The following is a 25,381-nucleotide window of genomic DNA, read 5'->3' on the forward strand; positions in this document are numbered from 1 at the left end:
GCCTTTGGTGTGTTCTTAGAGTATGTGAGTGGGTGTGTGAAACTTCTGATTTGTTCTGCGTGGTAACTAATCATTTATAGAATGAGATTGTTAGAGGGGGAAAGTAGTCTTATAATATGAATTGTTTTACTACAGGTCGGAGTTTATAATATTTAAAAGTATTGCATTATGCAGTCAGGACTGTCTTACTCAGCTTTTCTTGAATGATTGGGAAAACTTAAGGTTTTCAGTGTTCTGTTCATGGCATTGTTTAAAGAAGATTAAAGCATGAATACAGATATCATTTTTATCCTCAGCATTTATTCTATTTATTACTCTTTGCAGGTGGTATTTCTTTTATTTAGTTTCAGCTGCACTGGGTCATTGTTGCTTTGTGTGGGTTTTCTCTAGTTGCAGAGAGTGGGGTCTTCTCATTTTGGTGTCTTCGCTTTGTTCTAGGTATGCGGGCTTCAGTAGTTGTGGCTTGAGGGTTCCAGAGCGCAGGCTCAGTAGTTGTGGCGCACAAGCTCAATTGCTTCTTGGCATGTGGGATCTTCCTGGACCCAGGGGTCAAACCTATGTCCCCTGCACTGGCAGGTGGATTTTTATCCACTGTGCCTCCAGGGAAGTCCTGTAGGTGGTATTTCTTGAATAGTATATTGTTATTTCCTTTCTATATATTTCTATGTGTAGGGTTCTTGTATAGAATTCATAACATTACTATTTGAAGATTTAACAGTAATCAAATTTATCACCTGAGTTTATTCCAACTTTTGTTGCTAAATAAAAATTAGATCAGTGAAATGAAGTATTTGTGAGCTTTTTATTAAAAACAGTTGGAGATTCATAGGGTATATCTAGTATTTTGAGCATTCTTGAGAAAGATATGGAACTTTATGATTGGAAATCATGATCTTTTTTTGGCTTAAATAAAAATATAAGGCTGGTTAGAATGCTAAGGACATAGAAGATATACATCTTTGTGAGTGATAGAAAGTTCAGTCAATCCAGGAGTTAGAAAACTTTAATTACAGTATATTCCCAAAGCGATATACAAACATGTATGTGATCTAAGCAATGGAGTCCTAAAAGTTGGAGAAGTTTGTGGAGGAGGAGGTCCATTAAGGACACAGATTTTGGGTTGATAGAGAATGTGATTCATAAGCTTAAGCAAGCTAAGGTAGAGGCATCTGAGGTGGGAACAATAAGAAGACTAATTAAGGATTGTATTAAGGAATAGTGAATTATAGGAACTAGGATAAAGGGATAAAATTGGGCTTTATTTATAGAGGACTTTGACAGATGGAGAAATTTATATTTGAGGTATCTATTGTAAAGCATTAAATAGGGAGACTGTATTTGTTCAGAGCAGGTTGGATTAAAAATAGAGAAACTGACCAGGAGGCTATTACATTTATTCAGGAATAAAGGATGGGCAGTGAGGAAAATTACTGTGGAAGAAAATTGGGAAGTGGACTTGTTTAATGAATGTGAGAGAAGAAAGACTCAAAACTAAGACTAAGAAAATAGTGATGGTAGGCATAAGGAATTTATGGACAGCAAATGGTTGAGGGTGGGGGGAGGCTTCCTTGATAGCTCAGTTGGTAGAGAATCTGCCTGCAATATAGGAGACCCCAGTTCGATTCCTGGGTCGGGAAGATCCCTTGGAGAAAGAGATAGGCTACCCATTCCAGTATACTGGCCCGGAGAATTCATGGACTGTATAGTCCATGGGCTCACAAAGAGTCAGACACGATTGAATGACTTTCACTTTCAAATGGTTTGTGAGATGTTCAGAAAAGTGATTGTAGTGTTTTAGAAGAGTTGAAGGAGATGGTAGGGCACCTGAAGGGAATCGGCCTTTGGGTACATGGAGAAATGAGGCAAGAATACATATAAAAAGTAAAAGTGGAGAGATTTGGAAGCCATCTTAATAAAGATGAAAGTTGAAACCTCAAAATAGCTACATTTCTTCTAGTGGTAAGAAAACCAGGAGTGCAGTGTAATGAAAGCAAGGAAAGATATTTAAAAAACTTGATGTTGCAGTTCTCTTTCTGAGAAGTGAAAGCTGACTATCACTAGAAGGATGCTGCAGGTAATTGTAAAACATGCTTTGAGGATTTAATGTTTGATAGGTTAAAAATGTCTATATGCTGGGGGAAAATAACCCATGTGCATCTAATTTGTTGCCTTGCAATTGAGTTTAAGGGTGATTTGGGATAGAGGAGTTCAGCTAGCTATGCTCCAGTTTTTTCTCTTTCAGGGTATGAGGAAGTCTAAGAACAAATACTTACTGGGTAATATTTCTATTGTACTGTTTGACATAGGGCTTTTTCTTTATTCCCAATAGCAGATCACTTTTTCTCCTGATGTCTCCCTTCAGCTAGATATTACTCTTCCTAATGATGAGTAGAAAAAAATGTATGACCCGTTACCTTTCTACCAAAGTTGGGAGATGGAAATGCCACAGAAGTACTGATTTGAGTGTATGTAATGCATTTTTTTTCTGTGTATTTATTTACAGATGGGGCATGACTGGGGTTGGTTGGATTCTGAACAAGACTATCCCAATGACTCTGAGTTGAGCAATGACTGCAGGTCCCTCTTCAGCTCATGGGACTCCAGTTTTGATCTTGATGTGGGCAGCTGGAGGGAAACTGAGGAGCCAGGGGCTGAGGAACTAGAGGAAAGCAGCCCAGGGAGAGAAGCTAGTGAGCTGCTTGTGAGGGACGGAGGCAGTGAGGAATCTCAGGAAGAGGCAGAGCAAGTCAGCCGCCAGAACCTCCTCTTTCTCTCTGAGGTAATGGGGAGCCATTATTTCCAAAGGTGGAAGAGTCTCAACTTCCTAAGAGAATGCTTACCTATACATATTTCTACCATTCTGTATATTGTTTACTAAAATATAAGGTCTCCGTTGGCAGGAATTGAGTTGATTGCTGTGTCTCCTGCACTTGGTGCTGATACAAAACATGTCCCAGATACGTACTTTTTGACTGAATGTTTTAAGAGCCCAGTCATTACGAGTCTGAATCATAGGAATTTCTGTATGTAGGACTGTCTTAGGAGGATCCTTGCAATTCATTCTTTCATACTTAGGTGACACTTGCCCAGACTGCCCTGTAAGTTTATAATGTTAAGACTTCTGGGCAGTATTTTGCAGTGTTTTTATTTCTCTGGTTAAGGGCTGAGGACCAGAAATAAACAGAACTGGGCAGAGAGTTTATGTGGCAACTATACACATTCAGGAGAACCTACCAAGATCAGTAAAAATCCAGTTTGTGGCCGAGTTTTCAGCAGTTTTTTAGATAGTCATTACCAGTTGATTAGAGTTGACACTTGAGATGGAAAATTAGAACTTAAACTTCTTGAGGCCAGAATCATGTCTATCTTGTTTACTGTTGGCCCAATGCCTATGTATATAAGATATTTGATAAATTTAAAAAGACTGAATGAATCAATTAACCCTACCATTTCAGACTTAGTCACAGTGGCAGTGTAATGATGTGGTATTATTAATATGTAGATGATCATTTCCACTGATGTTCTTATACATCTAACAATAAACTGTGGTTGCAGGTAGCTTATTTAATGGAGCCGTTGTACATTAGCAGCAAAGAATCAAGTGAAGGCTGCTGCCCTTCATCTGGTACCAGACAAGAGGAAAGGGAAATTGAAGCTACTGAAGGAGAGGGGGAGCCCTACAGAGAACCTGAAGAACTGTCAGCCAAGGAAGACCCCTCAGTCACTGAGAAGTCATCAATGGGAGAAAATGGAAGGCCAGAGGTGACTCCACCTCCCTCAGATATTTTGGTACTTCAGGAACAATCCATAGAGAGCAAAGAGGTATAAGTGAATAACTTAAACCAGCTGTCTGATCGGTCCTGTGCACAGACAGGCAGAGCAGAATGGTTAGAGCACATAGGCTGACTCCAGAGTTCAATTACTTGAGAATTATTAAATCGTGGTTTTAGCATCAGCTGTGTAGGCTTAGGCATGTTAGTGAATATTTTAGAACCTCAGTTTTCTCTGCTGAAATGAAGTAATGGTGTTCTGTCTCAGGTGTGCTGTGAGGATTAGATGAATAATTCATGTGCAGTACTTAGCACAGTACCTGGCTCATAGTAAGCCGTCAGTAAAATTTAGAATGCCATTATCATTAATATAATCTGACCAGCTAGAGTGGTTAGCTCCAGGGCAACAAGTAATGACGGTTTTAAAAGAAAACAGCATCTATCTAGATGAGTATATTGCCTTTTCATTTCTTGGGGGGCTATAGAGTCAGAGTTCTCCAAGAGTTCTCCATTGCATTAGGTCTAGCTAAACCACCTTTTTCTAACTTATTCTATAACTTTATTTAACTGACCTCTTCTTTTAAGATGAGCCTTCTTTTACCTCATGTAAGAAAAATTACCTAGAAGATAGTAAACACCTTTCTAAACTTTGCTTTGTTTCTTGGCATTCCCAGGGAGGAGTTCAGCAAGAATCCAAAGAGGAGGACCAGGGTGAAGGGTATGTGTCAGAAATGGAGGACCAGCGTTCTTCAGGCGAGTGTGATAATGGCTGCAGCGCCCAGGAGACTCCTCTGGTGGATATCCTTGTCAGTCGTGCTACCTCCTCAAAGCTGTAAGTATAGATTTTTATCCAAGATTGTTAGGATTCATACTTTTACTTGTGTTTATGCCTATTTGAATTTGTTGCCATGAGCTTGATTACTTTTGTAATTTGAAAAATAGAGTTGGAAAACACTAGAAATAGAATTAAATACAATTGTACTATATAAGTAGTAGCCTCTATGCTTTAACCTTATAAAACAGGACTTTTTCATCAACATTAAGGATCTCTTTCATAAGTAACGCTTGTCTCTATGTTTATTCAGGAAATATTGATGAGTCAGTTTGTCACTCAAGTCTAATATATAAACTGTACTTTTAAAAATACTAAAACATCTCCTATTAACTTGAAGTTAAAAATTATTTCTAAGATATTATGTCCCTTGTTACTTTTTTCACAGGTCTTGGGAAATTGTTTATAATTTTTTTTTTAGCATAAATAACTCTAAGGCCACAGAGCACGTTTTAGAATGTTAATTTTTTTTCAGTAAAGTGAATTTCTTTTTAAATCAGAAAAACAAGGTATTTCTAGTTTTGGTAACAAATAGTTCCTCTTCTGGGCCTAGTCTGGTGTCTATGTATTGAGAGAAGACAGCACGAACTGTTTTTTTTTCTTCACTACATCCTAGATCCATCCACATTATCTGTGGAAAGGCAAACCAATGATTATTTTAGCCTAAGGTCTACCACTGAACCATGCATATATATTTTTGTAAATAGTAGATTTCAAATTCATTGCCTTCTCCGTGTTACACAAATAGAATACAGCTAAAAACCTAGCTTGTTGAAGAATTACTTCCTTTGCTTTTCTATAATTGCCTTTGTAAGTATGAGCAGATGGCATATGATGACTATCCCCCAAATAGGAAATGGCTTAATCTGGAACATTTTTTCTCATGACATGCCAGCATCTTGAAATGCAAACTCCACACTCTTATCTTAGAATTTAGGTTAAACATGAAATCGTTATTGGAAAGCAGTAGATATTAGTAATTGAGTCTGCTTGACTAGATAGCTTAAGGGAAAACAGGTATTTGAGTTCGGTGTTATCATTATGGAAGCTTAAAACTACTTTGGAAGATAGACATTCCCTTGGTCCCTCTCTTTTGGCTTCTTCCTTAGTCTGTACTGACTCTCAGGGTAAAGTAGAACTTTTGGAGTACCACTGTTAAGTCTGCAGGTCCTTTTTACTCCCTCAGTTTTACTTGTAGTTGCTTGGCGTGCATTCCCAAATAGATGGAAATAAAGGTAAGCAAGGGTTGTTTCTTAAAGTATTGCAAAGGTGATTGATTATGAAGTTATCAAACTTATCGCAGTATATTTTACATAATGGAAACTTAATATCTCTTTTGTGGATATATGAACAAAATTGTATCAGAACTAGAGACCTGTTGTTTATTCTGGCTGACTGACCAGAAACAAAGGAAGAGGTTTGCTTTGGGCTTTAAATGTCTTGTTCTTGTAGGGTTCTGGACTTAAGGATAAATTGATTTTTGTGGTATATAATTTAGATGCAAGTGAGATATTGCATCATGAAAATGAATTGTTATATGGAGTTGTTCAAACTGGAGAAAGATGAAAAATGAGTTGTGTTCAAATGGATGCACACAATATGGTACATAAAGCAAAACTAGGGTGTAAAACCTTAGTGTGAAGAGGGTCCGTTTAGAGAGAATAAGGCAGTGTATTAAATATGAAGTGTAACATAATATTTAACTTTGGAGTAAATAGAAAACTTGCAAACTGGGAAAGCTATAAAATGAAATAAAACGTTGAGCAGTTGTACCTCTAAATAAAAAGTAAATAAATTAGGCAGTTTATCCCAGAGAAGGAAGGACCATGAGGAGAAATGAATTTGTCTTGGTATTTTAAAGGTTACTATACGGAAGAGAATGAAAAAGAAAAATATTTAAATTGTATAGCATTCAGGTGAAGTTTGAGAGAATTCCTCGGGATATGAAACCAAGTTTCCCCCTGCCCCCTCTGGAAACATGGGAGAAATACTTATTAATGTGGCATATTTCTGTATAAAAAGAGGACCAGATTCATTTATCAGATATTCATTTGAGCACTTAATATGTGGCAGGAACTTGGGAGACATCAGTAAACAAAGACTACTCTAATAGACCAGTTGTTTAGAGTCATAGGTGCTGAAGTGCAAGATTGCAAAAGGCACAGGCAGTTGCTTGTAAGAATGTTACAACTTCATTTGATAATAGTGATCAGTAGAGAATACTTACAGTCTAGGGTCCTTTATGGAAGCCTTAAATATGTTTTCATTCCTGTGATGTTATTTCCTTCAGATGTTAGCTAGGGGCACTGTGTGTTGGGGAAAACTCACTGCTCATCTAGGGGGAACAGAATACCATATGTGAAATTACTGTTTCTTTTCTGTCCTGTTTTATCCCGTAGGTCTGATCTATGCCATGGTGATCCTATTCAGGATCAATTGCTATTTAAGAAGACTCTCCTGCCAGTCTGGAAGATGATAGCCAGTCACAGGTAGGACTCCAAGCCCCTCTGGAAATTCACAGCTACTCGTCTCATTTAGGGTGACTTTCTAGAGTTTCTTCATTCTCTCTGGATTTGTCCTTTAACAGGTTCAGCAGTCCGTTTCTGAAGCCTGTGTCAGAAAGGCAGGCCCCAGGATACAAGGATGTGGTGAAAAGGTCAGTGGAAAAGGGGTCAAGAAAGGTTGGTTGCTTTTATATCTGTCTTTTCATAAAGTTATGATAAGCTCAGTCCTTATTTGAGAATGTAAGGAACAACAGGATAAAGAGGCTTTTTTTCATTATTGACTTTTCAGTAATATGATCCATTTGTTATAATCTTATATTAGCCTTTGGTAGTTTTTGACACTTATTTTGGAGGAAAACTTTGAAAGGAAAACTGTATTCCTTCAGGCAGTTATAAGTTTGTAAGGCAAAGATGGTAATCCAAATGGATTTTACAAACACTGGTTGATTCCAGTATTTTGGAGTTTTATATCATGGTTCATCTAAAATGCTATCATAAACTGGTGTGTCAGTGTATAAAAGATCATAAAAGAACCTTTGGAGACAGACTCCTTAATTCTGTAGATGGGAAAACTAAGACTCAGAGGTGATCATAACTTGTCTGTGATCAAAAGTGAATAGCAGAGCTAAAACTAAACTGGAGTCTTACCTACCTCCCAGTTCAGTCCTCTTTGTACTCTGCTGTGTCTTCTCTTATACATCCACTCTCCATTATGTCCTGTTATATAATGTTTATCTTAATACTCATTTTGTCTTCATGAAAGAAGAAAAAACTCTGAGATTTTGATTATATAGTAAAAACTGTTGATTAAATACCTAGTGTATGACTACACATTGTAAACCGTCAATAACTCCCATGTAACAAATTGGAGCTTTTTACAACTTTGATACCACCAACTGTAAAATGTAATGGCTGGTCCTATGTGCTCTGGAGTCAGGCTGCTTCTGAATTAGAATCTAAGCTATGTGACTTTGGGCAGTACCTAATGTCTTGAGATCTCAATTTTCTCATTGCCAGTTGTGATCATGGTACTTACCATATAGGTTTATTGAGAGGATCAAGTGAGTTAATACAGAAAATACCTAGCATAGCACTTGACTTATTGTAAGCAGTCGTTATGTTAGCTGCTATTGCTATTTTATATCTAATGGGGATTGTTATCTTTACTACTGTTTTCATTAAGAGCTGGTTAGTTTTTCAAGAAAGCATGTTAGGTCACCACATGTTCCACATGAAGGTTTGATTTTCTCTGGTTTCTCTTGGCCACCTGTAGACCCATGGACTTAACTAGCCTGAAAAGGAATCTGTCCAAGGGATGGATTCGCACCATGGCTCAGTTCCAGCGGGACCTGATGCTGATGTTCCAGAATGCTGTGATGTACAATGACTCTGATCATCATGTATACCATATGGCTGTGGAGATGCAGCGAGAAGTCTTGGAGCAGATTCAGGTACTGTAGGTAGAGAGCTGCAAGAAAAAGGAGTGTAGTTTCTAGAATCTGATTTTAGAAAGTCTTGTGAGAATAAGGGTGATGTTGAAGTGACCTTGTGCTCCCAGAGTTTATGTTTAGAGGTGATTCAAGGCCCTGAAGGGTTGACACTGTAACTGCTCCTCTGTGGAACCAGCTTTAATAGATGGTGAAGTAAAATACTCTAGGAAGGCAGGCAGCAGTAAAGAGCTCTTAGAGACTTGGGGATAGGTAAGTAATGGGTGCATCTACTTCCAGAGTCTCAAGTCAGAGGGCTAAACATGAATACCTGAGGCTGGAGTCACTGTCCATTTTTTGATGCTATATTGGTATTAATTTTATGTCCACATTGTCCCATCTTTAGGAGATAAGATATGGTAGCCAGAAGACATTTGAGGGTTTCTTTTTTGGGCAGTGTCTTATTGATACTTGTATAATATCATGTATGAAACGAGTCACCAGTCCAGGTTTGATGCACGATACTGGATGCTTGGGGCTGGTGCACTGGGACGACCCAGAGGGAGGGTATGGGGAGGGAGGTGGGAGGAGGGTTCAGGATGGGGAACACAGGTATACCTGTGGCGGATTCATCTCGATATTTGGCAAACTAATACAATATTGTAAAGTTTAAAAATAAAATTAAATTAAAAAAAAAAAGAGAAAAAAACATGGTTGAATCTCTGCAAAGAAATAAATAAAATTGCATTCAAACCTCCATAAAGATTCATAGCTGCTATCTGCCTTGACCCTGTAGGTGCTGAGTATTTGGTTAGACAAAAGAAGAGACTTAAATAGTCTGGAATGAAAACTAACCAACCCTATGGATGATGGAAAACCTGCTTTGCTAACTTGGAGCTGCTTTCCTGAACTTTTCTGGATTTTGGACCTTTCATTGAGACTCTGACTTATTGAAGATCCCAATACTTGTTTACCATTTTTCTGTTGTCTTTTCTAATAAGAATTATACCTTAACTTACAACCAAAGAGTTAAAGGTGCTTGTGGACATGATATAAAGAAAACACAGAAAACTGAGATTTGGGGTTATGCCATATATGTTGCCCACATCTTTGTTCCATAAAGTTAATTTAGAGATAAATAGATTAAACCTCTTTTACTGCTCTTTAAATAAATGTTATTTCACAAGTCAAAAATTACCTTTTAATGATTATAGAAGCTGGGAGTAGAGGGGATAACATTGTCTGGTGAAATATGGAAGGTATCTGACATGGATTTTCTTACATACAAGGGAAGGTTCTGGGGGTAGGATGAGGGAGAGCACCAATGATTTATCTCATCATTTGTAAAGTGGAGATAATACAAGTGTCCTTCGAATGACTAGGAGGATGAAATAAAATAAATTATGAGGAAAATGTTAGAAAACATCTATTGGTTTTAAGATTTGCAAGGGGATAAAAATCCCTGTGGCAGGTTCCCTTTCTTGGCTAAAAGGAGCTAGTCAAAGACTGTGAAGTGCTCTACTGGAATTGGCCCTCTGCAGCCACCGTCTCCAAGCTGGGTTTCTGGTCTCCTAGCAACAATCTGTGACACTAAAGGAGCCCAGGCTAAGGTGAGTGCCTAGATGAGGGCCGGACTCTGAAGGAATCTGGGGGTGCAGCCCACAGAGATTCAGGGGACCCAGGAATCCTGCTTTCCAGCCGGGCCTTACCCTAAGCGTCCTGGTGGCAGGAGAGGGTGGAGAGAGGGTGTGTGTGTGTGTACTGTGGAGGGTGGTGCTGAGTGGCGTGGAGAGTTGCAGACCTAGTCTCCTCCTGGGCCCCTGGGGTCCTCGGCTTTGCCTTGCTCCTTGGGCTCTCCTAATTTAATGAAAGCACTTAGGAAAACCCATGGCAGGAGACAGAGTAAAAATCTTATTACTGAGACACTGCATGTGGAAAAAACTATGACAGTTTCCAGCTTTATAAATTAATAAAAATCAAGCACCTGATAATGCTGTTTAGTCACAATTACATTAAGTTGGGGGTGCGGGTGCATGTCATTGCAGTTGATACGCGTGAAGAATCTTAAGTTGTAGCTGAAAAGCCAGAATGGAGCTATCAATGCCCCCACCTCAGATCTATGTAGAAAAGACTCTGGCTATTATCAAACCAGATATTGTTGACAAAGAGGAGGAGATACAAGATATTATTCTCAGATCTGGATTCACCATTGTTCAGGTAACTTCTGGGCAGTATGATCATGTTTTTTTCCTCTCTACTGAATTAGACTTTTCTGCCTTAGCTTTTAGCTAAAATAGAATTAAAAATTCACTTTATCTTAAGTAAAAGATATGTTTGAAAACTCTTCTTACTCATAGAGTTATATCCCTAAACTTGTTTTAGAATACCTTTGATTTTACCTTTTAAAAATGCTTATGTATATGTGTTAGCCCAGTTTGATCCTTAGTATTTAGCATGAAATTTAGGTTTACTCTTCTGAATATAAAAGTTATATTTGATAATTTTCCAAAAATATATAAATTGAGAAGTAAAACTTCTTTTTCCCATCTCTCCTCTCCCAACTCAAGTCTCAATCTGCAGAGACAATCACTTAACACACTCTTTTCTTCCGGAATTTTTGTATGCATTTACAAATATGTTTCCCCCATAAAGTAGGACGGTCGCCCTCCCTGGACCCTCTTTACCCTCCCTCAGATAGCATGCCAGATCATTACATCTGAATCTAACTTCTGTGTAAATACTCTTCTGTCCTAGTAAACCACAGTCTATTGATCTTCTCTTGATGAATTTTTAGACTGTTGAGTTGTATTTTTTTTAATTTAATGTTTTAAGCCTTTTCCTTGTTCTGCAGTTAGTAGTTTGAAAATGAATATATAAAGATTATCAAATAGAATGGAATATTTAAAATTTTCCTTTTTTGTACCATTCTTATTTGAAATTTCACTTTTTATTATATTTGTTCAGTGTCATATTGCTTGTTGAGTCTTTTAAAAAATTAAAAAGATAACTTCAGTCTTCAGAAAGATGGGTTTTTGAATGAACTTAGAAGGATACATGGAGGCTGAGGGTGAGATGCTGCAAGAAAGTTTAAGGGAGTAGTAATGCAAGAATGTATAAAGAAATAATATAATTAAAAGATTCAGGTAAAGATGAGCTTTTAAATAAATGTTGTTAGAAAACTGGGTAGCCACTTAAAAAAAAACTTGGATTCAAATATTATACTATATATACCAGGATAAATTCCAAATGGATTTGACATTTAAATATTAAAAAATTAAACCATATAAACTCTAGAAGACAAATGGCTGAATTTCTTTTTATTCTTGGAAGGGGACAGCCTTTTTACTGGGTACTGCAAAATAAAAGATTGATAAAAATATAAACATAAAAAACTTGAGCATGGCCAAATAAGCATAATAAGCAAAGTCAAAACACAGGTGACAAACTTGGAAAAAATATTTGTAACTCATAAAGACTAATCTCCCAAATGTATAAAAAGCTCCTAAAACAGGATAAAAATTCAGTTGAAAATGGGCAGTACATGTGGATGGTCATGGAAAAAGAAATAAAAATGCTTCTAAAACATGGTAAAAGATGCTCAATCTTTAAGCAGGAAAAAAGCAAATTAAAATGACACTGAACTACCATCTGGCAAGAATACAAAAGTAAATGACATAACCCCTATGGAAGGGAATCTGGCAATTATCTATCAGTATTTACAGATGCATCTTCCCTTTGACCCAGCAGTAGTACTACTGGGAATCTCGCCTATAACTTGTGTATTAATATTCAGTGACATATATCTAGGTAATTTTTTGTAGCATTGTTTATTTACAAGCAAAAAATTGAAAACAACCCCGCATTAGGAAATTGGTTAAATTCGCCCTGATGAATCTGCCAAATTGAATACTATGCAACTAATTGTAAAAAGAGCAATAAAGAACCTCTCTGTGTCCTGCTAGGGAAAAAACCAAGATGCAGAACAATGTGTAGCTTTTTTCTATGATAGAAAGAGAAAAAGTAATATATATTCCTGTTTGCCAGTATTTACAAAATGAATTTAGAAGAATTTACAAAGTGAATTTTAAATAAACATTAAAAAATGGTTGCATATAGAAGGTAAGGAAGAACAGGCTGAATTAGGACAGGAATGGGAATCAGATTTTTCAGTATGAACCTTTTTATATTGCTTTGAATTTTTTAATCCCCAAAGTATGTTACTCATTAATTTTAGAAGAAAGACAAAACATACAAATAAGACAAAGTTTCCAATTTGATTTTTAAAAGTTTGAAAAGAATTAGTGAAAAAGTAATTAAGCAGCAAGTGATAGAAATTAAAACTTCTTATTAAAAAAAAAAACCAGTGTAAATGTTAATATTTAACACTTTCTCTGCTGCTGCTGCTAAGTCACTTCAATCGTGTCTGACTCCGTGCGACCCCAGAGATGGCAGCCCACCAGGCTTCCCTGTCCCTGGGATTCTCCAGGCAAGAACACTGGAGTGGGTTGTCATTTCCTTCTCCAGTGTATGAAAGTGAAAGGTGAAAGTGAAGTCGCTCAGTCGTATCTGATTCTTCGTGACCCCATGGACTGCAGCCTACCAGGCTCCTCCACCCATGGGATTTTCCAGGCTAGAGTACTGGAGTGGGGTGCCATTGCACTTTCTCTAGTCAGCGATAAATTTTAAACCAAAGAACATCTTGGTATGTAGTATGCTTCTTTTTGGTTTAATTGTGATAAAATATATACAACATAAAATTTACTTTTTTAACTGTTTCAGTTCAAAGGCATTAGGGTACCTTCACATTGTTGTGCAACTGTCACCACTGACCATCTCTAGAACTTTTTCATCATCTCAAACTGACACTCTGTACCCTTTAAACACTAGCTTTGTGCTTAGCCCTCTCCCCAGTCCCTGGTAACACTATTCTACTTTCTGTCTCTATGACTTTGCTGTTCCAGGTGTCTCTTGTCAGTGGAATCATTTTTGTCCTATGTATTATACGCTTTAAAATAGGCTTTATTGTAGTTGAGAGTTCATTGAACTTGAGGCTTTCTTTTCCCATCTAGGAAAAAACCTTCTAAAAAATGATGTGTTCTTTTAGTAGGTGGCAGTCTTTCCTGTGTTACAACAAACTATTGGTTCCTTTTTTTTTTAATATTTAATTTATTTATTTGGCTGTGCTGGGTCTTAGTTGTAGCAGTCAGGATCTTTAGTTGCTGCATGCAGGACCTTTTTTTTTTTTGGTGGGGGCCACAGCAAACTCTTGTGGCATGTGGGACCTAGTTCCTTGACCAGGGATTGAACCAAGGCCCCCTGAATTGGGAGCACAGAGTCTTACCCACTGGACCAACCTCCTTTTCTGATATTAAGTTCACTTCTCTTTGTGAAAATACTTTGTTTTGTTTTTTGTTTATTTACTTATCTTTTGGCCATGGCTTGCAGGATTTTAGTTCCCTGACCAGGGATTGAATTCATGTCCTCTACAGTGAAAGCACAGCATCCTAACCACTGGACTGCCAGAGAATTATCTCATGAAAATACTAATCTAAATTACAAAAAAGTTTATCTGATCTAATTTGGAAGCAATTGATGGAATCATTGATTCAGTATCAACTTTATTTTTTTTCAACTTTACTTTAAAATGAGGTCTCAGTTTTTAAAATTATGCTACATTAGCTGGCATACCTGCAAAAGATAGCTTCCCTTGCTTGTTAAGGGATATATGGCAGTTAAGTGCTTACAGTGCAACAGATGAGATTTTTAACCCAGCAATAACAAAATTACTCAAACCGATAGGCATGAGAATCACAAATACAGGCATGTCTTAATTTTAAAATAATAGAATCAACGATTATACTAAATCAAGTGCTGTTATCACTTCTCATTTCTTCTATTTCTTGACTATATGAATTTTAATATGAAAACAGATGTCAGCACTTTTTTTTTTTTTAATAGTACTAGATCTTCCCAGGTGGAGCTAGTGGTAAAGAACCTGCCTGCAGGATACATAAGAGACTCAGGTTCGATCCCTGGGTCAGGACGATCCCTGGAGAAGGAAATGGCAGCCCACTCGAGTATTCTTGCCTGGAGAATCCCATGGACAGAGGAGCCTGGAGGACTACAGCCCATGGGGTTGCAAAGAGTTGACATGACTAAAGTGACTTAGCAGGCTTCCATAACTGATCCTTGACTGTGAGAATGTTAGCTTTTGTCCAGTAGAGACTGTTCATAGCAGTGTTGAACTACCTAGTAAGCATCTTTCCAGGCTTCTTGAACTGCGGCAGTTTAGATCCCTCTCTACAAACCAAGCAATTTTATCAAGTTTCTGAAACCTGAAGACATAGGATAGTTTTGTGGGTTTTTTTTTTTTTTGGAAATACAAATTCTTTTATTCCAGGTGTTTAATGAGCAATAAATGTGAATCTTAGATAGCTGAATGATGGTAGATTTGTCATTTCTGCGTGTGATTAGATTTGGTTTCTCTAAACAGCAATTTTGAACAGCAGTTGAGTAAGCAGGAAGTGACTTGTGAATGGAGTTAAAATAGAAAAATTGGAAGAATGACTGACTTGGCTTCTATGATTTTTTTAAATTTAATAATTCCTATAGCTTCTCATTTGTGAAAGAAATTAATGTTTCTTTGTCTCAAACATTTCATTTTCTTTCAAATTAACAAGCTTAATGCTAACTACTTATCTTAAGCTCTTTCTGAATCAACATATTTATGGCAGAACCAGAATAAGTAAACAAGTGAAAAACTTGTTTACTGCATCATGTTGCATACTACTTCAAAGTACCATAATGAGACCAGTTCTCTAAAATAATGTAGGAAAATTTCACAAATAGATAGGGAAAGATGAATTTGGAATATTCTAAAGTATTTTTTACTTTATACGAAGTATGTATTAAGATATTGAAGATTGGCATGTTTTTACTTTAAGGAGATAAGATTATTTTGTCATTAATGTTGTTGTTTTTTAGTCACTAAGTCATGTCTGACTTTTTTGTGACCCCAAGGCCTGTAGTCTGCCAGGCTCCTCTGTCCATGGGATTTCCCATACAATAATACAAGAGTGGGTTGCCATTTCCTTCTCCAGGGGATCTTCCTGACCCAGGGGTCGAGCCTGTTTCTTCTGCGTTGGCAAGTGGATTCTTTATTGCTGAGCCACCATTAACATACCATAGGTTGAAGAAGGCTGCCAAACAAGAGTAGTTTTTCTTAAGTAATAATTTACAGCCTACATTTAAAAAAAAAATTATTTAATTGGAGGCTAATTACTTTACAATATTGTAGTGGTTTTTGCCATACATTGACACGAATCAGCCATGGGTGTAAACGTGTTCCGCATCCTGAACCCCCCTCCTACCTCCCTCCCCATCCCATCCCTCAGGGTCATCCCTGTACTGACCCTGAGTTCCGTGTCTCATGCATCGAACCTGGACTGGCAATCTGTTTCACATATGGTAATATACATGTTTCAATGCTATTCTCTCAAATCATCCCACCCTTGCCTTCTCCCACATAGTCCAGAACAGAACAGTCTGTTCTTTACATCTGTGTCTCTTTTGCTGTCTCACATATAGGGACATTGTTACCATCTTTCTAAATTCCATATATATGTGTTAATAATACTGTATTGGTGTTTTTCTTTCTGACTTCACTCTGTATGATAGGCTCCATCCACCTCATTAGAACTGATTCAAATGCATTCTTTTAAATAGCTGAATAATATTCCATTGCACATATGTACCACAGCTTTCTTATCCATTTGTCTGCTGATGGACAGCTAGGTTGCTTGCATGTCCTGGCTATTGTAAACGTGCTGCAATGAACATTGGGGTACACGTGTGTCTTTTGTGGTCAGATTGGTACTATTTCAAGTTATTAGTGACTTGTGAAAGTCGCTCAGTCGTGTCCAACTCTTTGCGATCACATGGACTATACATACAGCTCATGGAATTCTCCAGGCCAGAATACTGGAGTGGGTAGCCTTTCCCTTCTCCAGGGGATCTTCCCAACCCAGGGATTGAACCCAGGTCTCCTGCATTGCAGACTGATTCTTTACCAGCTGAACTACAAGGGAAGCCCATTAGTGACTTAATGAGGTATTACTGAACTGTCAATAATGCTTTTGTTGACTTTGTTTCTCTTTTAGAGAAGAAAACTACATCTCAGCCCTGAGCACTGTAGTAACTTTTATGTGGAACAATATGGGAAAATGTTTTTCCCCAATTTAACAGCTTACATGAGTTCTGGACCACTTGTTGCCATGATATTAGCTAGATATAACGCCATCTCTTACTGGAAAGAACTCTTGGGACCAAGTAATAGCTTAGTAGCTAAGGAGACACACCCAGACAGGTAACTTTCCTAGAGGAGAAATGGAATCCAACTATGAAAATGAAAAAATCTGATTTCATTGTAATAAGAATTTCCTTTAATTTGAAAGTTTTCCTGAATAACCTGATTTTTTTTTTTTTTTTTTGGTGGTGATGCAGGGTTGGGTGGGGAAGGTTCATTCTGTGTTTTAACTACTTAAATGTGTACTTTAATATCAAATACCACAAAAGGTCTCAGAGAATGTTTGATTTATGGTTGACTAGCCTTATTTTCCTCTCATTCTTGAATTAAACTGCCACTGGTATAGGAATTTTCATGGGATAATTGGGATGGTATTTCATAGAATGTTGGTAATAGAGATTAGAAACTCAGATTTTCAGCATTATCTTTAATGTTTAGAAACCAGAGGACATTGAGTTCTTGACACTTTTGAAAATACCATTGTTTTTTCACTTGTCACAAGATAACACCTCTTTTTCACCCATAACTATTTTTTCAGTATATCTCTCCTGCATATTTAAATATATTTGACCCTCATGCAGATAGATTTATGCTTAAAATCAAAATAGATTAAAACCTCCATGTGTGAGAAGTGGAGATGCTTCTGTAAAATTTCTAATTAGAATACACAAGTAAAAAGTAAGGAAAGAATGTCAGATTGGGTGGTCATCATTTCTAACTTGCTTTCAGTCTGAGGGCGATTTATGGCACAGATGAGCTAAGAAATGCACTTCATGGAAGTAATGATTTTGCTGCAGCAGAAAGAGAAATTCGATTCATGTTTCCTGCAGGTGAGTTACAAATGAGTAATTAGTTAATTGCATTTACTTGTTTGCTTTCTCTCTTAATTTTGGAGATGTATCTGGGAAGGAAGATAACAGGGTTTATCTCCAGTATATTCTGTCATATTTTCAAGTTGTAGTTACTTAACAATTTGAAGCCAAGAATAGAAAACTTAATGTTTTTCTCAGAATGAAATTGTGACCTCTAGGGAATCTTTTGAGAAGAGTTTACCTTTCTTTCCTTTATTTTGGACTGGGCATATGGATGTGATAGTTTTTCTTCTTCTGTGTTATTACTCCTTTTAGTTGTCCCTAAATGCATTAGTCAAATTTGTTACAAATGAAAAGAGACTCTTTGGCACTTTTGATGGATTTGCCATATTCTCTAATAAAAGTTTACTGTTTATCTAACAGACACTCATGCTTTTATGAAATTTATAGTTCTCCATCCCCTTTTTTTTTGTTTCTATCCTGTGAAGTTATAAGCTTTTTAGAAGTGGGTATAATGAGGAACAACACTGATATTCTTATTTTCAATAATATTTTTAGAGCAGAAAAGAAATTTGGTGATTTTCATTATATAGAAAAAAGTCAAAGCATTGGGCAGTTTTGAAAATTTTTTTGGCCTTTTTTTTCTCTCAGTAATTTAGACCTATTCCTCAGTATTTTTCTGCTAAAGATTTATTCAAAGAAAACTGAAAATTGTCTTGGAGATTTAAAAGTTCGGATTTTTGAACCAAAAACTGTTTTAAAGATACCTATACACAAAAGAATTTGCTTACTACATACTTAATTCTTACTGTGACAGAAATTTCTGTCGTATCTATCCCCTTAAGGTATCTTTTTCTTTGGAGCTGTTTTTATTTTGGAATATTTACACAAAAGGAGATAGCATAGCAGCCATGAAATTAAAAGATGCTTGCTCTTTGGAAGAAAAGCTATGACCAACCTAGACAGCATATTAAAAAGCAGGGACATTACTTTGCCAACAAAGGTCCGTCTAGTCAAAGCTGTGGATTTTCCAGTAGTCATGTATGGATGTGATAGTTGGACCATAAAGAAGATTGAGTGCTGATGAATTGATGCTTTTGAACTGTGGTGCTGGAGAAGACTCTTGAGAGTTCCTTGGACTGCAAGGAGATCAAACCAGTCCATCCTAAAGGAAATCAGTCCTGAATATTCATTGGAAGGACTGAAGCTGAAGCTCCAGTATTTTGGCCACCTGTTGGGAAGAGCTGACTCATTAGAAAAGACCCCAATGCTGGGAAAGCAGGAGGAGAAGGGGATGACAGAGGACGAGATGGTTGAATGGCATCACTAACTCAATGGACATGAGTTTGAACAAACTTGGGGAGATGGTGAAGGATAGGGAAGCCTGGCGTGGTGCAGTCCGTGGGGTCACAAAGAGTCAAACATGACTGAGTGAACAACAATGAAGATCACATAGTATAATAAGCCACTAATGAACCCATCGTTCAGTTTCAGTGATTTTGGTCTTTCTGCTTTTTAAAAAAAAAAAATTGAAGTATAGTTGATTTAGACCAGTCTTGTTTCATCTATCACTCCTGCTTGTATTTCTCCTGCTTCTGTATTATTTGGGGGCACATCTTGAACATGAGATGTCTTTTTGATGTGGTAGATGTTTAGATTTTGTCCTACTAGTGAATTATACTTTTTCTCCTTAGCTTTTAACTAAAATAGAGTTAAAAACTCATTTATCTTAAGTGGAACAAATTTTTTAGAAGCCTGTCTTACTCATAGGGTTATATCCTTAGACTGTTAGTTTGTATTGCTTTTGATATTATTAATTAATTAATCCTCTTAGACATTTGAGAAGCAGCAGTTGTAGGATAGATATAAATGATTACCTACTACACTGCAGATCTCTTGCTATGAGAATGTGAAGTCCTTGAGAGAAGGTTTTTGGAGTTTGTGATATGAGCTCCTTCTTGCTTAGCAATGAGGAACTATGTACAGAACCCTATATGATAAGTCACTAAAGCAAGTTACAAAGATATTCTAAGACATATTCCTAAATTCTTGAAAAAGCTAGTGCTCTTCCTTTTTAATAGGGATTGATGATTCAAAGCTTTACTACATTCCATTCATTCAGCAAGTTTATTGAGTTATTGAGTTGTGCCAAAAATACAAAAATGAATAAGATATCCCTGCTCTCTCAAGATTATTTTATTTTAAAAGGCCAGAAAAATAAATATACAATGCAATGTATAACTTCTGCCATGAAAAAGCCTTTAAAAGTACAGTGAAAATTTATTTATGTGAGAAACGTGAAAGCACGTTTTAGTTTCTCATTAATTCATCCAACTCTGTTGTCAAAAATCATTTGGCCATATATGTAAGTATCTACTTTTAGATTCTCAGTTCTGCTTCATTGATCTTTATTGTCTGTTCTTATGTCAGTACCATACAGTCTTAATATTGTGGTTTCATAATAGCATTTTTTTCTTTTTTATATATCTGTATTTGTTCCAACTCTCAAGTGTGTGGCTTGAACACTACATTTCCACTCACAAAACTTGTTCTGAGTTATTTTTCAAATGGCTTTGCAACATGCCTAGGTAAGCTTATAATTTTGCTATTCTAAATATTATTTTTCTTTATAAAACAATCCCTATATATGGATAGTGACTCCCATCAAGTTGGTTCAGTTTAACATACTAATTTCTAGGGTCCTGACACATGCGATACTATGACAGTAGGGGTTGGAAGGTTTAAAAAGTAGATCGCAGAAAATGAAAGTTGCTTTAATGAGTACTTTTATTTTAAACATCAAGGTATATACTTCAGAACACTTTAGTGATGAGATTTGGTCCACTAAAGAATCTGCTTGATAGCTAAACACTTCAGACTGAGAAGTTAACACAGGTTACATACACCGTACAATGAACACTACTTCTGTCTGTTAAAATAAGCCAACATGAAACTAGGAAAAAAAAGCTAGCTCTACTTCAGTGCCTAAAGTATCACACTTAATAGAAATCTTAACTTTCCCCTAAAGCAGTTGTCGTGCCATACATGTTTTTAAATGCTAATAAAAATAAATAAGTGAAAACATGTTATCAGAAGAAATGGAGACAGAGTGTTGAACACGTAACCACGTAATCCTCAGGCAGAGCTTAGTCTACTTCCATATGAGAACGGTCATCATCTCCTTCCACATCTCCCCTGCTGTGGCAGCATTGCTCTTGTCAGTAGTGGGGTCATTCTCGTGGATACCAAGACCAAATTTGATCATCCTGTAGACCCTGTTAGCATGGGTCTGGGGATCCTCCAGACCAAAGTCAAGATAGGAGAGCCACTTCATACAGTAGGATGACCTGGTCCTTCAAAGACTTGTCATTATTATCAGCCTTTTGCTTCAGGGTCTTGATGAGGAAATGGTCTGGGGTTTACCTCCAGGTGCTTCTTTGCTGCCAGGGCTTCCCTAGTGGCTCAGATGGTAAAGAGACTGCCTGCAATGCGGGAGACCTGGGTTTGATCCCTGGGTCGGGAAGACCCCCTGGAGAAGAAAATGGCAACCCACTCCAGTATTCTTGCCTGGAAAATCCTATGGTCAGAGGAGCCTGGCAATCTACAGTGCATGGGGTTGCAAAGAGTCGGACACGACTGAGTAACTTTACTATCACTATAACCTGTTGTTGAGTTGTCTCTTAGGGCTTGAGCCTTCATGATTCTTTCCATGCTTGCTATCCAGCTATACGTGCTCGTGACAATGCAGCACAGGGATGTCACCAGTAGGTTTGATACAGCCATCTTTTTTGCAGAGGGTTTGAAACTTTTTCTTTTCCTGTTTCTTATTTATTTTTGGCTGTGCTGAGTCTTTGTTATTGTGTAGGCTTTTCTTTACTTGCTGCAAGCGGGTCTGCTGTCTAGTTGCAGTGCATGGGCTTCTTCTTGTAGTGGTTTCTCTTGTTGCAGAGTATGGGCTCTGCAGTGCATGGGCTTCAGTAGTTTCTGCATGTGAACTCCGTAGTTGGAGTTCCCAGGCTCCAGAGCACAGGCTTAGTATGGCACACGGGCTTAGTTGCTCTACAGCATGTGGGATCCTCCTGGACCAAGGATCAAACCCTTGTCTCCTGCATTGGCAGATGAATTCTTTACCACTGAGCCACTAGGGAGGCCCTCTTCCTATTTCTTTTTCTCCTCGTCTTCTGGATCAGGCCCTCTTCAATGACTGACACTAAGGTCTCGCCCTCAAACTTATTTAGCTGTTGCACACAGTACTCATCAAGTAGCAGTTCCAGAATCTGGGCCACACTATTACTGCTTGCATGCCTGACCCCTTCAATCATTAAGTAGTCAAGTAACCAAGGACAGCACTTCTTCTTTTGTACCGTAGCTCCAATTCATCAGTTCATCTCAAAGAAACATCAGTTCATCTCAGAGGTACCAAGCATAGATAGAGTCAATGTTCCCAGGAGGAATTCTGATATTATCTGAAAATCCAAGTCTCCCAAGCCTCAAGGTACCAGCCAGGCTTGGCCTCCCTTGCCCAGCAGCCAAGTGTCAGTTGTTCCTCATTAAAGGTTTTGAAATCAGGTTAGTGGAAAGTCTCCAAAATTCAAATAATAAATAGCCAGAGACAAATAATAAATGATTTTCAAAAATAGAGAAACAATCCAAAAATGAAGATAAACAATTTTATTCACAATAGCATCAAAAACAATAAGATATTTAAGAATAAATTTAACAAAAGAAGTGCAATTCTTGTGCACTGAAGAGTACAAAACAAAATGTTGCTGAGAGAAATGAAAGAATATCTAAATAAATAGACATCCCCTTTTAGGGGCTTCCCTGCTGGCTCAGGTGGTAAAGAATCTGCCTGTGATGTGGGACACCTGGGTTCGATCCCTGAGTGAGGAATGTCTCTTGGAAAAGGAAACAGCAATCCACTCCAGTTTTCTTGCCTGGAGAATCCCATGAACACAGGAGCCTGGCAGGCTACAGTCTGTGTGTTTACAGAGTGGGACAACCAAGCAACTAACACTTTCCTGGATCAGAAGAGTCAATATTGTCAAGATGACAGTTCACTTCAAATTGATGGATAAATTTAATGCAGTCCCTATCAAAGTCTATGCATGCTTTTATGCAGAAATTAACAAACAAGTCAGTTCCAAAATGTATATGGAATTGTAAAGGATCTAGAAGAGCTAAGGCAGTTTTGAAAGCGAAGAACAAAGTTGGAAGATTTCCACTAACCTGATTTCAACCTGTTATGAAACCACAGTAATTAAGGCTGTATGGTCCTGACGTAGGTATAGACATAAAGATCAATGAAGCAGGATTGAGAATCTAGAAGTAGATTCTTACATTTATGGCCAATTGATTTTCCATGAAAGTGCCTAGACAATTTGATGGAGAGGGGGTGATCTTTTCAACAAATGGTGCAAAGACAACTGGAAATCCACATGCGAAAACATAAATCAGTATAGACCCTTTCTTCACACCACACACAAATAGACGTAAACATAAGAGCTAAAAACTAGCTTTGGTTTTTAGGAAGAGCACCAGCTTTTTCAAGGATTAGGAATATGTCCTAGAATATCTTTATAACTTGCTTTAGTGACTCATCATATAGGGTTTTGTATATCATTCCTGACTGACTCCTAAGCAAAAGGGAGCTCATATCACAAACTCTTCTAACTGGAAGAAAATATAGAAAATCTTTATTACCTTGAGTTGAACAAAGAGTTCTTATATATGACATCACAAATATAATCTGTAAAATAAAATATTGATACATTAGACTACATAAAAATTCAAAGCTTTTCTTCTTTAAAAGTCATCATTAAATGTATGAAAAGATAAATCATAGACTGGGAGAATATACTTGCAAATCATATATCAGATAAAGCACTTGTATCTAGTATATTAATACAAAGAATTTTTACAACTCAATACAAACAACTGAATTAAAAACTGTGCAAAAGATTTGAATAGGCATTTCACAAAAGATAACAGGCTAATAAGTACATGAAAAAGTGCTCAGCATAATCAGTGAGGAAATGCAAATCGAAAGCACCATGAGATACCTTTGCTTATCCACTAGAATACCTATGATCAATGGCAAGGATATAGAGATACTGGGACCTTTTTTGTTTCTGGTAGAAAAATGTTTTTTGTTGTATTGAAAGTCTAGGTCACCTATAGTGTTCAAACAAAGCTGAAAAGACTAAAATTTCCTTAAATCTTAGATAATTTATTTTACAATTGAAAAACAAGCAGCAATATTAATATATACTATCATAGAAATAGAATTTATGTGTATATTCAATTTATAAGAGAGCAAGAGGCATGTATTATTCACTCATATCTGTGAAGTGAAGTGAAGTCGCTCAGTCGTGTCCAACTCTTTGCGACCCCATGGACTGTAGCCTACTATGCTCCTCTGTCCATGGGATTTTCCACTGTGCAAACTGCCTCCATTTTGTTGACGGGAGTTAATTTTTGTGATGAATTAATCTAGATTATATTTATTCTTTCAGCTTTTCATAACATTGTCCATTATGCATTTACTGTTAAAAAATGGAAATGGAAATACAAAAAAGGAGATTGTTGAAAACATAATCAGAATCTTATGTGTGAGCACTATCAATATATTGATGTATTTTTTGCTATTTGTATGAGTCTTATTTTTGTGTGTATGTGATTGTGTTTCTGAACAAACTATTTGCTATGTATCTATTTCTGTTTACTTTTTTTAAAAAAGAAAAACTAAGTATTTCTCATGTCATTAAAATTTCTTTGAATGTGTCCTTTTTAATGACTGTATAATATTTCATCATTTATGTTAGCTTTAACGGGAATACATTTGTATTTGCAGTGATTGTTGAGCCCATTCCAGTTGGACAAGCTGCTAAGGACTATTTAAATTTGTATGTAATGCCAACTCTGCTTAAAGGACTCACAGAACTTTGTAAGCAAAAACCAGCAGATCCTTTTGTAAGAAATCTTTTTATTCATACTAAAGAATACTGTCTATAGCTTTCAGAATTAAAATATTCTTTGAAATATATAGAAAGTCATTTAAAAAAGCTATTTTATATCCATTTTAGATACTTTCTTTTGTATGACATTTGATTACAGTTGACCCTTGAGTAAGAGTAGGACTTAGGGGCACTGACCCTTTGCACAGTCATAAGTCTGGCATACTAATAGCTCCCATGTGCAACAACTAAGACCCAGTGCAGCCAAAATAAATAAATACTTTAAAAAAATCTGGCATATAATTTATAGTAGGCCCTCATATCCTCAGTTCCTCTGTATCTGTGATTTCTGCATCCTGTGGTCAGCCAGTTGTGGATTGTGTAGTACTGTCATATTTACTATTGAAAAAAGTTTCCATGTAAGTGGACCCCCACAGTTCAAATCTCTGTTGCTCCAGGGTCAACTGTGCTTATTTTCTTGCTGTGTTTTGACTCTTAAAAAAAACATTCTAAGTACATTTTCAATCATTGCATCCTTTAATTGTTCAGCATTGTTTTTGTGTATAATTTATATAATCAAATGATAAAATTAGATATATACTTGAATTTTGTTCATCATTTTTATTTCTCGTGATATCTAAATTTTCTGAATAGAATATTTGTATTCACATACTCGATGCCTCAACATTGCTCATTCAGGTGGAAGAACTATTGAGTATGAGGATGTAGGATGATCATCCAGGGCCAACTGTCAGCCTGGATCCTTCCTTATAGA

The 25,381-nt window shown here is 36.9% G+C and overlaps 2 protein-coding genes across 4 annotated transcripts in view; both read left to right on the top strand.

The window, feature by feature from the left end:
- Window positions 1–145: 145 nt before the first annotated feature.
- LOC123335073 (bromodomain-containing protein 8) lies at window positions 146–9,727 on the top strand. Of its 2 annotated transcripts, XM_044947620.2 has the most exons (8): window positions 146–2,276; window positions 2,504–2,779; window positions 3,556–3,822; window positions 4,445–4,602; window positions 7,002–7,091; window positions 7,190–7,258; window positions 8,380–8,557; window positions 9,330–9,727. In XM_044947620.2, the coding sequence occupies exons 2-8, from the start codon at window positions 2,504–2,506 to the stop codon at window positions 9,378–9,380; spliced, it is 1,089 nt and encodes a 362-aa protein (XP_044803555.2). In that variant the 5' UTR covers window positions 146–2,276; the 3' UTR covers window positions 9,381–9,727. The 2 variants fall into 2 exon arrangements, with proteins under 2 accessions (XP_044803555.2, XP_044803556.2); XM_044947621.2 differs by lacking the exons at window positions 146–2,276; window positions 2,504–2,779 and adding an exon at window positions 2,302–2,465.
- A 427-nt stretch (window positions 9,728–10,154) lies between these two features.
- Window positions 10,155–25,381, top strand: part of NME5 (NME/NM23 family member 5) — a 37,373-nt gene continuing 22,146 nt past the window's right edge. For both annotated transcript variants that reach the window (XM_025292636.3, XM_044947622.2), the window contains exons 1-4: window positions 10,155–10,750; window positions 16,693–16,898; window positions 17,568–17,668; window positions 24,504–24,622. In XM_025292636.3, coding sequence (XP_025148421.1) covers window positions 10,622–10,750; window positions 16,693–16,898; window positions 17,568–17,668; window positions 24,504–24,622 — 555 coding nt within the window. In that variant the 5' untranslated portion in view covers window positions 10,155–10,621. The remainder of the gene's footprint in view (window positions 10,751–16,692; window positions 16,899–17,567; window positions 17,669–24,503; window positions 24,623–25,381) is intronic.

The sequence above is a fragment of the Bubalus bubalis genome, chromosome 9 (genome assembly GCF_019923935.1).
Source record: "Bubalus bubalis isolate 160015118507 breed Murrah chromosome 9, NDDB_SH_1, whole genome shotgun sequence".
Taxonomy (NCBI): Eukaryota; Metazoa; Chordata; class Mammalia; order Artiodactyla; family Bovidae; genus Bubalus; species Bubalus bubalis.

What these genes read in the sequence shown, in the direction of transcription:
- LOC123335073 (XM_044947620.2), top strand. Translation starts at nt 2,504, where the DNA reads ATGGGGCATGACTGGGGTTGGTTGGATTCTGAACAAGACTATCCCAAT. An exon ending in ACCTCCTCTTTCTCTCTGAG is followed by an intron (nt 2,780 to 3,555) that starts GTAATGGGGAGC and finishes CTGTGGTTGCAG; the next exon opens with GTAGCTTATTTAATGGAGCC. An exon ending in AATCCATAGAGAGCAAAGAG is followed by an intron (nt 3,823 to 4,444) that starts GTATAAGTGAAT and finishes TGGCATTCCCAG; the next exon opens with GGAGGAGTTCAGCAAGAATC.